The sequence below is a fragment of the Stylophora pistillata genome, chromosome 3 (genome assembly GCF_964205215.1).
Source record: "Stylophora pistillata chromosome 3, jaStyPist1.2, whole genome shotgun sequence".
NCBI lineage: Eukaryota > Metazoa > Cnidaria > Anthozoa > Scleractinia > Pocilloporidae > Stylophora > Stylophora pistillata.
In genome coordinates, this window is record NC_142521.1 from 47,690,621 (window position 1) to 47,704,903 (window position 14,283).

Here is a 14,283-nt window from a genome sequence, read left to right on the forward strand (position 1 = left end):
AATTTAACATTAAATCAAACAACAACAAACATATGAAACATATGCATGAACTGCGGTTATGAAACGTATATATGCACGATCCTTCGCAGTAAAGCACTATTTGAGCAATAGTGAAAATCAGACCTGAAAAAAATTGATTTTCACTATTGCTCAAATAGTGCTTTACTGCGAAGGATCGTGCATATATACGTTTCATAACCGCAGTTCATACATATGTTTCATATGTTTGTTGTTGTTTGATTTATCATCTACGGGTTTATGTCGAATTAATTTGATGGTCTGCTCCCAGTTGGCTTGTTAGCTCAATTGGTAGAGCGCTGCACTAGTATCGCAGAGGTCAGTGGTTCGAATCCCGTACAGGCCTGAAATTTTTTTTTTTTTCAGGTCTGATTTTCACTATTGCTCAAATAGTGCTTTACTGCGAAGGATCGTGCATATATACGTAAATTTAACATTGATTGGATCTCAACTCTAAATTTAGGACATGATAAGAAGACTGGTCGTACGGATCGAGAACAAGCAGCAAAAAGAAGTAAGAGGGCGAGGGAACGCGAATTGGTGAAGAAGCCGGCGTTTGCGAAAAGGGTGAAAGTACTAGAGTCTGAGAGGGAGGAGAAGTTTTTCAAATTTAGCGAATCGGGGCAGCAAAGTTTAGATTTAAACTTCGAAGGTAGCGAAGCAGAAAGTCTAGAGAAGCTCACAGAGAAAGGCACACAAACTGACTCAAGAATGTTTGTTGACGTCGGCACGCAATCGGAAGAGTTTGACTACCATTTATCTTCGTCCACGCTCAGTTCTACGTAAAATAAAACGCTTGCAATATGCGAACATGATTCAGCTAGCCCGGCCTTACAACCTAGGCAATGAGCGGATAAAATTGTCCCCTCCTTTTCTGCTATAATCCAGATAGGGATCAAAGAGTCATTCATTCTCTGCGAATGTCTCACCTTAGCTAACACAACAAATTTGTTTGCGATTATGTGACCTTTTACGCTGGTTATAAATCCCGAAACCATCTGATTGTAGGCTTCCAGGCTTCGGAAAGCCTTAAAATGTTGTTGCGTGTAGAAGCTCGTCTCCAAAACCAGATAGAAAAGGAGATCTGTAGATTCAACTGGAGGCAAGCAGTCTGGTTGAAAATCTTACTCTGAATAAGGACGGGATCGATTCCAATCGCCGAAATTTTTTCCAAATAACGCTGCCTTACTCGTGGTTCCAGCTTATTGGCGTACTCAGAAAGAGGAGGATGGATACGGATATCAGTATTGGCACTTAATTTTGCTTCCGTTGCTGTAGTATTCATTTTTACAGGCAGAAATTGTTGATGTGCTTATTATTTGCATATATAATATTACCCTGGGTTGTACACAAATATGGCGACCGGAAATGATGTGACGTCACGTGAAAACGATCTATAGAGAACGAGGAACGGAGAAACGGAGAATGAGGAACGAGAAACGAGGAACGAGGAACGGGGAACGGGGAACGGGGAACGAGGAACGGGGAACGAGGAACGGGAAACGAGGAACGGGGAACGAGGAACGGGGAACGAGGAACGGGGAACGAGGAACGGGGAACGGGGAACGTGGAACGAAGAATGAGGAACGAGAATGGGGAATCTTTAAAAGCGAGAATCTTTAAATTAAGCTTTAAAAGCGGGAATATTAAATATGGGAAATCTTTAAAAGCGAGAACTCTGAAATGGGCTTTAAAAGCAGGAATCTTAAGAGTGGAAATCTTTAAAACGAGGAATCTCTACATGGGGAATCTTTAAGACTGGGAATTTTTAAAACGAGGAATCTTTAAAATAGAGAAATTTTGAAAAAGGGAATCTTTAAAATAGGAAATCTTTAAGAGCAGGAATATTTAGAACGTGGAATCATTTAAAGCGTGAAATGAAATCGACGAAATGTATGAGCGTACGTCTGTGGAAAAGTTGCTCCTTTTTTTTTACGCGAGTCAATCCAGTAAAATTCATGACTGTTGTCACTAGTAGAACTACGCGACAGTGAAATCCCACCACAAGGTTGAAGTTTGCTCGACTTAACAACTTCGTTTTTGGCAGATGGTACTAGACAATTATTTTTTTTTATCAGTCTGAATGGTAAGTTAGTCGTCAGCCCTCTTAACAATAGTGATTGAATACTCTGATCTACATAGTTTTCCGGTATTATCCTACGGCGTTTTGACTTCCGGTGGAACGGAAAAAGAGAACGCCTAATACAATCACTACACGAGTCGTCTCCCTGTAGTCCAAACTTTGGCATTTTGTCTGATTGGTTTGTAAAAAATTGACGGATTAATTAAACAGAAGCATTTCAACTTGCTATTCCCCTTCCCTAGAAAGTAAACATGTACATTGCCCATTTTAAAGATTCCCTATTTTAAATATTCCTCATTTGTTAAAGATTCCCACCCTTAAAGATTCCCCATTTTAAACATTCTTTACTTTAAAGATTCCCTATTTTAAAGATTCCGTATTCCCCATTCCCCATTCACAATTCCTCATTCCCCATTCTACCACATAATGTCACATAATGACCCTTGAAACCTTATGAATGTTCTTCATTCTACTCTCTATATATTCCCAAAGGTATTAACACGGTGAATTCGTTTCACAATGAAGAGCTTTTGTGGTTGGTGGTTGTCTCTTTATTCTTGTGACCTTAATGCGTGCACGTGATCAGGGTGATATTGTGAGGAGAAAGTAGATGCTAGTCTCTTATTATAGAGGTGAACGGATAATTACAAGAAACGATTGATATTTAAGCATACGGGCTAACGCTCAGATCTTTCAAAAGAATGCACTCTTATTTATGCGAAATATTAGTGAACTACAAGTTATGTATTGACATAACTCATATTTTTACTCCTAAAGCCTGAAAATCTTGAATTCTCTTGAAACTGTTCTTAAAGGCCTGGTTTAAAGGAAAGAAAAAATTAATTGCCGAAGTATTGTTTCATATTACGTCGATCTCATCCTGGACTTCAGCGCCTTTTTCCTGTTATAAAAAACAACAACAAAAACAAAAAAACAAAAAACAAAAAACAACCAGTTAGACTAGGAATGGAAAAAAGGAGTTCAAGTTCTCTATACAGCCTGCTACTCTAAATGTTGATTTTTGTGTAGAAGTGGATCATGGAGAAAAGATGTTGCTTCCCAATATCGTGTAATCATATTTGGCTCGCTAGGTAGATGAGTACGCCATGACAGGGGGCCAAATGTTTTTTTGTTCGGCCCGACTCATGGAAGAACAGGGAGCCCAGACAAGCGACGAGTCTGGTTGTTTATTCGAAATATAAAGGAATGTATGGGAGGATATTGAAGAGTCTTATCATCGCAGTAAATGGTTTGAACCCGGGGGTAACATGTGAAGGTGTAGTCTGATCGTCCGGGTGAGTGTAGTCCTGAGAAGGACTGTTGTAGGTGGTAGTGACTGACGTTTCGACAACCTGTGCGGAAGTCATCATCAGAGTCAAGTGAATGATTGTTGTCAGTAGAATGTTCTTATTCCAGTTCGTGTGAAATGATCCGTTGGTTTTGCCGTGATGTTATTGGCTGTAAGACTCAAGTGACGTAAGTCGGTCGTGATTGGTCTGTTTCGATCTGTCGGTAAAGTTAGGTCGTTCTTTTTCGGTCGTTTGTGATGTTTATGTCGTGAATGAGTCGTTTGTATGGAGCGGGTAGTTGTTGACATCTGTTTAGGGGAGTCTGTTCTAAGTTAGTAAACCAGCTTTCCTGAGTCAGTCGTTGAAAATAGTCAGTGCTGTACGTTAGACATTGCGCAGAGTCCCAGTCAATGTTGTGGTTGGTAAGACTTACCAACCACAACATTGACTGGGACTCTGCGCAATGCCTAACGTACAGCACTGACTATTTTCAACGACTGACTCTGGAAAGCTGGTTTACTAACTTAGAACAGACTCCCCTAAACAGATGTCAACAACTACCCGCTCCATACAAACGACTCATTCACGACATAAACATCACAAACGACCGAAAAAGAACGACCTAACTTTACCGACAGATCGAAACAGACCAATCACGACCAACTTACGCCACTTGAGTCTTAGAGCCAATAACATCACGGCAAAACCAACCGATCATTTCACACGAACTGGAATAAGAACATTCTACTGACAACAATCATTCACTTGACTCTGATGATGACTTCCGCACAGGTTGTCGAAACGTCAGTCACTACCACCGACAACAGTCCTTCTCAGGGCTACACTCACCCGGACGATCAGACTACACCTTCACAGTCTTATCATCGTAAACTTATGTCATGAAATGTGCGATTGATCTACTGACTAGCCTGGCGCGAATATGCCACTGACTCCCCTCCCACATGAGGCATTTGTAATCGGGCATTGTTTAGCATCATCCAATCAGCGTGGGGCAAACAACGTAACGGTTGCTCCTTAGCACACGAAATCGGGGCCGCGGATGCTGATCGCTTCGAAAGCTGCATTTCTCGAAAATATTTTGGCGGTTAGCGCGTGGATTTGAATGGATCTTCGATTAAATGACACGAGAAGAAGCGTTAACCTTTCAGTTTATCTGGTTTTCGAACTGGAAGCCGGGCGATTCTTATTTCTGGGTGAAAATCGGCTTCGCGCTAGAGCGGTCGAAAATGAGCTTTCCACTCTTGTCTCCTTCTTATAACGTATAGCAACAGTCGACGCAAAACCCACCAAATCGCTCAAATTCGCCATTTAGGGCCACAGAAACGACAATACACAGCAAGTGAGGTAGGTTTAGATTTGTTTTGAGCTTTAACTCAGACATTTCATGATATAAGTTTACGATAATAAGTTTACGATATAAGTTTACGATAATAAGACTCTTCAATATTCTCCCATACATTTCTTTATATTTCGAATAAACAACCAGACTCGTCGCTTGTCTGGGCTCCCTGTGATAGAAGTCGCGGTAGCCTGATGGATAGTGCGCTGAACTCTGGGTCGAGAGGCACGAGCTACTCTTTTCTTCTCCCTGCCAGCAAGACCATTCATTCTTTTCCACCTTGAATAGTTCCACGCATGAAAGTGCGAGTGAAACCGAGCTGGACCTTAGTTCACAACCTTCGGACATGAAGTTAATTAGAAACGAAAATCGCAAGGAATGCATTATAGCCAACCTAAATGTAAACAGTTTACCTAGCAAATTTGAGGAGATCAAGGAGTGGTTAACGAACAGAGCCTTCGACATTCTATCCATACAGGAAACTAAGATCGATCGATCCTTTCCTAACTCTCAATTTCACGTTAATGGGTACAAGTTATTTCGCCGTGACAGGAGGAAAGGTGGTGGCGGTCTTGCCGTCTTTATTCGCGATAACATCGCCGCAACATGTAAGAAAAGCATTACAACATCAGTGGAATCACTCTTATTCGACCTACACATCGGACAAAGACGCTTCGCTTTAATCAGTGCCTACAAGCCTCCTTCTGTTAACAATGCTACTTTCAGAACTGAATTGACTACAGTCCTGGATCAAGCGATATCTCTCTGCGTAAACGTGATTTGTCTTGGCGATCTAAATTGTGACATAATTCATCCGTTTATGAATAATAACCAAGGCAAATGCCTTCTGGATATATGCGATATCTATGACCTCGACACATTAATTAAAGAACCGACAAGAATTTCAACAACTAGAGCTTCTTGCCTGGATGTCATTCTTTCAAATGTGCCCATGTTTATAAAATCGTCTGGCGCTATCGAAACAGGAATCAGTGATCATCTGCTAGTCTACACGGTTCTCAAAACTAAAATGTTACATGCTAACGCCGAAGTCGTCAAGAAACGGATATTCAAGACCTTTAACCGAGATGATTTTCAGACAGATCTCAGTCGAGTTCCTTTTCATGCTGCATACGTTTTTGATGATATAGACGATGTTTACTGGTGCTGGGAGACGTTATACAACCAGGTGTTAGATGACCATGCACCAATGCGATCTTTCAAACGACGATCCTCAGCAGAATCGAAGTTTATCACTCCTGAAATTCGGAGAGTAATGGTGGAACGAAAACGGCTTAAGAAAAAATTTAATAGATCACGTAATAAGTGTGATTGGGAGAGCTACCGTCTAGTGCGCAACAAAGTAGTTAGCATGAGGAGAAAATCTATACGTAGACATTTTGAGAAGCTGTGTTCAGAAAAATATGCAGATCAAAAGAAGTTTTGGGGTGCCATCAAGCCTTATGTTAATTCCCGAAAGAATGTAGACAATAGCGGAATAACATTAAAGGAGGGTGACAAAATCATCAGGAATCCTCAAGAGGTGACCGAGACATTAAATAATTTCTTCACAAGCTGTACTCAAAGTACCAAAGAACAAAATCAAAATGGCTATCCAGCAGATTTATCGCACATATCAAATAACTTAATAAGCAAGCCGAATGTGTCGCTAAGCAACACTAATCCAACGGAAGTTTACGAAGTAATGAGGAAACTTGCTCCAAACAAGGCTTCTGGATGTGATGGGATCCCTCCACTAGCAGTTAAAGAATCGATGGATGTTTTATGCTTCCCTCTTAGTACACTGATTAATCATGTTCTAACTTCAACTAAGATACCACAACAGTGGAAACTTGGCGAAGTCACTCCAATTCTCAAAAAAGACTGCAGCCTATTAAAAACTAACTATCGGCCGATAACGATTCTGCCAGCTTTATCAAAGGTTTTCGAAAAAATTGTTCATTGCCGAATAAGCCCGTATTTTGAAGAAATTTATCACAAATATGTGTTTGCTTATAGGAAATATCACGGCTGCGACTCAGCACTTCTTAGTCTAACCGAACAATGGAAAAAAGAAATTGATAACAACAAATTGATCGGTCTGGTCTCTATGGACTTGTCCAAGGCCTTTGACACCTTACCTCATGAACTGATTGTTTTGAAATTAAAAGAATATGGAGCAGATGAAGCAACAACCACCCTGATAAAAGATTATTTATCAAATCGATTCCAAAGAGTGAGACTAGGGAATACACTGTCCAATTGGCAACCTATTTGCAATGGTGTACCACAGGGATCCATCCTCGGCCCTTTACTATTTAACATCTTCATGAACGATCTTTCATATGTCATCGAGAAGTGCACTCTGTCCACTTACGCTGATGACACTCAAATCTTTTACGCCGACAATCAACTCTCCAAAATTGAAGAAACAATCAACAACGATCTTATTAGTGCTGATATATGGTTCGCGCGTAATGGTATGAAGAGGAACAGTTCAAAATACCAGGCAATGGTGTTGGGAAAACACAAAGGAACTGATGAACCAGTGTTTAAGTGTGAGGAGTCACCACTTCCCATATCCAACACAATGGAACTTCTTGGCGTGACAATCGATGATAAATTGAATTTTGAAAAGCACATTGCTAAAATATGTAGAAAAGTCAGTCAACAGGTGGCTGTGTTAAAAAGGATGCAGAAAATGTTGTCTTTCGAGACTAGAAGGGATCTTTACAAAGCCTTCATTTTACCACACTTTAATTACTGCTCCGAAACGTGGCACTTCTGTAATAAGAAATCAGCTGACAAGTTAGAGTTGGTGAACAAACGTGCGCTCCGTTTTGTTTTTAGAGATAAGTCCTCCCCTTATGAGGAACTTTGTAAGCGTATCGGTCTCTCAAGTCTTCGTGAACAGCGATTAGCGAAAATTTTGTCCACTGTCTTTAAGATATTAACTAGTGATGCAGGACCAAAAAGCTTACGTGATCTTATAACAGTTAGGTGCTCCACTTATAATCTTAGGGGCACCACAATACTGGACCTCCCAAAAGTAAAATCAACAACCTTCGGGTTAAGATCATGGAGATATGCTGCATCGAAACTATGGAACGCTTTACCGGACGAGTCTCGAAAGATACAGACATTTACTAGTTTTAAAAATTACTTAAAAACATTAGATCTCACGGGACTCTAGCGCGGTGAGGATCTATTTTTAATTATATTTCAACTCGTTGACTACATTATTAAATTCTTATATTTTAATATTAGCCTGTTTTTAATGATTACATTTTACATTTTATATATTCTAGTTCTTAATTCTTAATTTATTTAAATTTATATACCTTCACAAGGCTTTATAATTTCCTTTTTTCTTTTTATTTCGTGGCGTACCTGTAAACTAGCTTTTAGCTAAGCGTTCTGACCACGTTAAATAAATTGATTGATTGATTGATTGATTGATTGATTGACCAAACGCTGAGACCAGCAGGACCAAACGGTGGGGCCAGCAGGACCAAACGCTGAGGCCAACAGGACCAAATGTTGTGGCTCGCGACACTTTCTAGCCTCGTCAGCGCCTTCATGAATAGCCCCCAAATTACGTTTGTTTTGCAATGATGTTTTTCAAAAATACACGCTCAGGGCCACACGGGTTATTTGATAACCCGAGCTATTAATACTGACAATTTAACAATTAAAGCTTAACCTAGAAGAAACCAATAACAGGGTGGACAAACTCCAAAGGAAAAGGATAAATCAAAATGAAATTAGGATCTATAAGAGTTGAGGAAGTTAATATTGATTCCACATTACAAACCTTGAGACAAACATGCCGTGCGTAACGTAGGTCCTTTAACCAGTTTGCAGTCGTTATGATATAGTTTGGAAGAATCAAATTTAACTAAAGTATACATGAAAAACAGTGCGCCCTTATCAAGTTATGTTATATTCGATCTACAAAACGTTTTCCTCTGCAAATGTCTCTCTTGGATCACGCTCACAGCCTGCTAATAAAACATTTTCACGCTGGCATTCCTTCAGTTTTTTATGAACAATAGTCACCCTTTACTTTTCCTTTTTGACTTACCTTTCTTTCCTTTGAGATACAATGAATATATGAACTTCATATTTTCATTGTATCTCATATATATCTCATTGAGGATCGTGCATCATACCTTTCTTTCCTTTCTTCCCTTTCTTTCCTTTCTTTCCTTTCTTTCCTTTCTTTCCTGTCTTCCCTTTCTTTCCTTTCTTTCCTTTCTTTCCTTTCTTTCCTTTCTTTCCTGTCTTCCCTTTCTTTCCTTTCTTTCCTTTTTTCCCCTTCTCTGTTGATAAGAAGAATTTAAATCAATACAGGAATGAATAAGTGTGACAGCGCTCTTGTCTCTGGTGGGATAAAATAACTTTGATCAAAGTCAGGTTTAGCTATGTGCTACTACAGTTTACTAGGAAAGGGGAAGATTTTTTTCCCCATTGAATTCTATAACAGCGACTTTCCACAAATTCAAACTGGTTTTTATTTGTGGGACGTCACGGTTATAGAATGAAACACAACGATTTGTTTTTCGCAGAAACTCGCCCTTAACTTGAGAAGAAGGCCCCACGTTATGAATGTAGAATTCACCAACTTTTAGGCTTCGTCGCTGGTGGTTTCACAGTCGTTGGAGCGACTGGTCTAGGATTCTCAGTCGGTGGAGCGACTGTACTAGGATTCTCAGTCGGTGGAGCCACTGTACTAGGATTCTCAGTCGGTGGAGCCACTGTACTAGGATTCCCAGTCGTTGGAGCGACTGTACTAGGATTCTCAGAGGGTGGAGTGTCTGTCTTAGGCTTTTTAGGTGGTCCGCATGTTATGATAATAATAGGTTCCTCTGTTGTTGGTTCCTCGGGATCTGCAGAAAGAAAGAGAAAAAAGTGAATCGACTTTATCGATAAATTTTACCTCACCAACGCTAGAATAGAGCGCATATACGAACGTTGTAATGGCTAGGAGGCGTGCTTTCTGGAGGTCAGAGCCAAGTTTTCCTATATAAGTCATACATAACTACGCAAGCCAGTGACTCAAGGTGTTTTAGAAGCGTATAGCTTTTGATAAAGCTGATAACAACATAGTTCATCACCAGGATAACTTTAATTGATTAAATTAAATGCTAGAAAAGGCTGGAGTTTTCCGTCTGTTTCTGTTTCATTTTACATATTATAAAGAACCTTTCAATTTCTATTCGAACATGTTACGTGACAGCAGTTGTTCCTAATGTTTTCATTTAAAATTTTGCGGCGGAACCAGCGCTTAGCGAGCCACAAATCATCCGCCTGCATTTGACTTCTGTGTTTTCTTCGTGGACGCTAGGTGCTGAGAAATCGCATTTGTGCGCCACCGTGCTCTTCATTCTTATAATTTCAGAACCAACAAAACTTTTGGGCCAAATTTTGGTATCTTGGATTTTGTTTCTTTACTCAACCCTCTCTTAATCAAAGAACACGTTATCAAGGCAAAGGTAACAGAGAGCCGCTGTAATGTTCGCTCACACTTGTCATTAACGGGAAGGAACGGAGGAAGGAAGTGGGTAACCATCTTAAAGATACATGAGTTTCTTTTTTTAAGTTTAGGTTTACCATTTTCATCTTCAATGATGTCAAATCCGCTCACTTCTGGATCCATCTGATTTATTTCAGGGCTGGGCTCGTCTTGGTTGCCCTGAGATTGACCTTCGATGCCGCCCTCATACACAACATCATGGTCGTCTATTGGATTCCGACTAGGACCAGGTCTGGCTGTTATCAAATTAAATGCGGCGAAAAACGCCAGCTATAATATAAGAAGAAGGGCATGTTTAGTTTGCTGCTGAAAGAGTGCGGGAGCAAATAGGCGAGCGAGGTAGTCAGTAAGGTACAATATCTTGGAAAAAAATAATGAAGACTCATTTCACAGCCGGATGCGAAATGTTAAGTTGTTTTTTGAAAGAAGCCCACCTCTCGGCTAAGGGACAACATGGGAGTATGAACCTTATTTGGAGCCAGGAATGTGAGATTGTGGAGTAGATGATGAGGTAATGGGTAGAAGGATCTACGGGAACAATTTTTGAAACGGGAATTATATCCTATAAGTCAACCATTTCTCTGAACAGCCAGCAAATAGAATTGCAGATAAAGTAGGCTGGGCGGGCTGTTAACCTGTTAGCCAGGCTAAGACATCCTTACTTAGTAATGCAGGAAGTCATGTTGGATGAAAATAGATAAGACCACCCAGCTGGTAACTCACGACAAGCTTAGCCTTGGCACCGTAGCGGAGGGGCAAAGCCGTGAGAGAGAAGGACTGCAACTAACGCAGCGCTAATGGAAATCCTGCTTGCAAGTTACATTCTGATATGTTTTGGTTGTATCAGTTTTTAGAGAACAACATGCTCTAAAATGGTCATAACTCACCAGCGATAGTATTTTCCCGGGTGGCATGTGAAGGCTGTCTTTACCGAGCTTTTTTTTCGACTGAAATAATAATAATAATGATACTAATAATCATAATAATGATAGTAATAACAACAAGAATGATAATAATGATAACAATATTGATAATAATGACAGTGTGAAATTAATTAAGACACATAGTTGTGCTATAAGTCGATGAGTATGAAATTCTTTGGCAGGACCATATCAGCGGTAAAATGAGATTTCGGCATTTCTGTGATTCGACTCGATCTTCTTAGAGGCATACAAAACTATTTTTGAATGAAATGTTTAACGTTACCAAACTATTAATCTATGTTATCTCTAAGTAACAGAATATGAAAGCCTTATTTTTACTGAGTTAAACAAAAACTGATCCGATGAGAGTTGAGCTTTGTTAATGGCTTTTGGTTTAGCCACCAATACTTATGCATATTTTTATGACCGCGATCATTTCTATTTCGTCGCCAGACGATCTCTTGTGTCAGCCATCAAGTAATTTCGGACAAGTGCTGCTTAACCAAATTTCTATTGAAATGAGTTCTCTCAAACGGCCTTCGCCCTCTCATAATTTTGCATAATTTGCGATTAATCAATCTGCGTAATTACACATCAAACAAATAACGCTGGATTTGCGAAACCTTTTCAGCTAAAATTCCCTTCACTACATCATATTCTCCTGTTGAGAGCAAGCCTACTTTCACAGCTAGGTTCTATCGTGCAACGTAACGTGCCAAAATTTGCCGAAAACAAAACGACAAACTTAAAGATTTCCTGGCGCATTTACGCTAATGTTGATAGCACAGAGATCCTTGCAAAACCAACCTCACGAAATTCTAAGATTTGTTACAAAGGAGTTTTGACGCAGTTCCTCACGTACATCTGCCGAATAGATATACACAATCGCAAATTTTTTCTTACCATAAACACATACCGAACATCTTCTTCCAGCCGATTTCTCGGCGGCTTTTGGCATCAAATGCGAATAATGGTCACTGCAGTCGTTACGCTTGAATGGACATTTATTTAACGCACTGCTTGATCAACCAATCTCCAAATAAAATGAAATCAGTAAAAGAGCAACAAAAATAAAATAAAATATATCGGAAGTTTATCTTTTTTCAACATTAGCTTTAATCACCGCTATCTTAAGTCGTATTAAACAACTTTTGTTTCCGGAAAGAGCAACAGTATCCCCATAACTGTTTACAGAAGTTGCTTATTTTATGTTTCAGTTCACTGCTCGCCACGAATGCTTCCACAAATAATCTACACTTTTTAATTTGTACTGAAATCCAAGCTTTTCAGGCTATCTGAATTTCTATGCTGAGCACTGTTGTGTATACTTCTTATTCTTAGATTCCAACAGGCACCCTTCTTCGGTGGATAAAATGTGGAATTAGCATGTTTCCCTCACGCTCTCTTGGACATGGTTGAAAAGCCTATGAGAGTGGAAGAGTTTGATTTGCTTTATCATAGAGGTAGAGAGTGTAAAATATTGGCATAAGTTTAAAAAGTTTGCCAAAGAAGCATGTGAAAGCGACGACGTGTATACGCTTAGAGTTTTTAGAGTTTATAAGCGGGTGTTCTCACAAAACCGCAGCCTCAACAACGAACTTCCCTTCGGTAAAAGGCGGATTTTTAACGTCACAACGCGCAATGCATTTAGCTTTGACAACATGCCCTAAACTTATTACGGCAGGTAAAGCTAAAATAAATGACAGCAGGGATTTATTGTGAATCGTAAGCTGGCCTTAAAATGTGCGGGTCGACGACCTGAAATGTCTATGAAAATTATTCGAGTGTTCAAATCAAAGCGTGAACGAGTCAATACTCGTTCATTCAAACAAAGCTCTGGATTTCATTTTCCACTTTTGATAAGTTTTATGGTATTTTTTTTTATACTGTTGTTAATTGAATGTCGCACCATGCTGCCCCATTATATCGAAAGAAAACGTATTTACTGAATTTTCATTTTCCAAGATAAAACTAGACATCCTTTGTCACCTTTGGCTTACGTAGGAGAAAATATTTTGACTGTCTTCAATTCGAAATTAAAGGTGGTAAAACGCGTTTATCATGAAGCGTTGCTTCCCCAACTCAGTTACTTGAATGCGTCTAGAATTGTATTGTTTATGTCAATCCTGACTTAGAATCAAGGAATTGTTCTAAAATAAGTTAATTTAAGCGAAACTGAAGAGCATACTGTGGTGTTCATATGAAAGTTATAAAATAGGAATCCTTTACCTTTCAAGACCTTGCGTTGCTTCGTGATCACGAACACAACAACTTATGGACGAAGGCAAATTATCTTAGAAAAGATCTGTTTTCCACTACACTTATAAGGGATCGACACGATTAATGCATGGTATTGGAGGTCAATGGATATTTAGCCGTTCTCATTGGCTACGTATCTCTAATGAGCAGAGGGTGCTTTGATCCTTCCTCAAATAGCACAGCAACACCTCCTACGTCGCGTCGCAAAGTCATCGTAATTGCAGCATATAAGTGATTTGGCAAAGTATAAGTTTCCTAATCTTTTCATAAACTATTCCACATGAATCACGAGAAAATATCCTGTGTAAATTCTTTTTTCTCCGGACCAGTCACGTGTGACGCATTTTCAGAAAGTGATTACCGACCCATTGGACCCTGTTAAGTTGTCAAAGATGTTCTTTCGCCTATGGGAAAGAACTGTAAATAAAGGATATTTGAGACATTTGAGAGGAAGTATGCTCGTGGCGTGGTGTACTTTTTAGACTCCCGCAATCCAAACCTCCCCCAAAATCCTAACGTTTTCAAATAGCCTAAGCGCTGTGTAATCATCTAAACAACCCATGCGTTATATAAATGGTTATTAAAAAGCCACCATTTGATACAAACGATTGCATATTTTGTGGTGCGTTTCTTGACGAAATGCAAAGTGTGGTGGGAGAGAATGTGCAGTTGGAGGGGCGCTAAGGCGCCTTTCCCTGTCTTCTTTGCAAAAAGAGATAGCTCATTCCTTCTGATTGGAGTGGCATTTAAGCAATGAGTTTAAACAGTCATTTGTTATTTCTCCAGTGACTGCCTATCAATTAACGACAACATAA

General features: G+C 39.6%; 1 protein-coding gene across 4 annotated transcripts; it reads right to left on the reverse strand.

Moving 5' to 3' along the window:
- Positions 1 to 2,629: 2,629 nt before the first annotated feature.
- On the reverse strand, positions 2,630 to 13,576 carry LOC111336809 (uncharacterized). 4 transcript variants are annotated; one of them, XM_088752650.1, is made up of 7 exons: positions 12,126 to 13,372; positions 11,174 to 11,233; positions 10,364 to 10,556; positions 9,376 to 9,639; positions 8,994 to 9,072; positions 8,923 to 8,939; positions 2,630 to 3,002 (listed from the first exon to the last, which is right to left on the reverse strand). In XM_088752650.1, the coding sequence occupies exons 1-7, from the start codon at positions 12,165 to 12,167 to the stop codon at positions 2,989 to 2,991; spliced, it is 669 nt and encodes a 222-aa protein (XP_088608776.1). In that variant the 5' UTR covers positions 12,168 to 13,372; the 3' UTR covers positions 2,630 to 2,988. The 4 variants fall into 4 exon arrangements, with proteins under 4 accessions (XP_088608776.1, XP_088608777.1, XP_088608774.1 ...); XM_088752651.1 differs by lacking the exon at positions 12,126 to 13,372 and adding an exon at positions 13,439 to 13,576 and having other exon boundaries at positions 8,923 to 9,072; XM_088752648.1 differs by having other exon boundaries at positions 8,923 to 9,072; positions 12,126 to 13,357.
- Between the last annotated feature and the right edge of the window lie 707 nt (positions 13,577 to 14,283).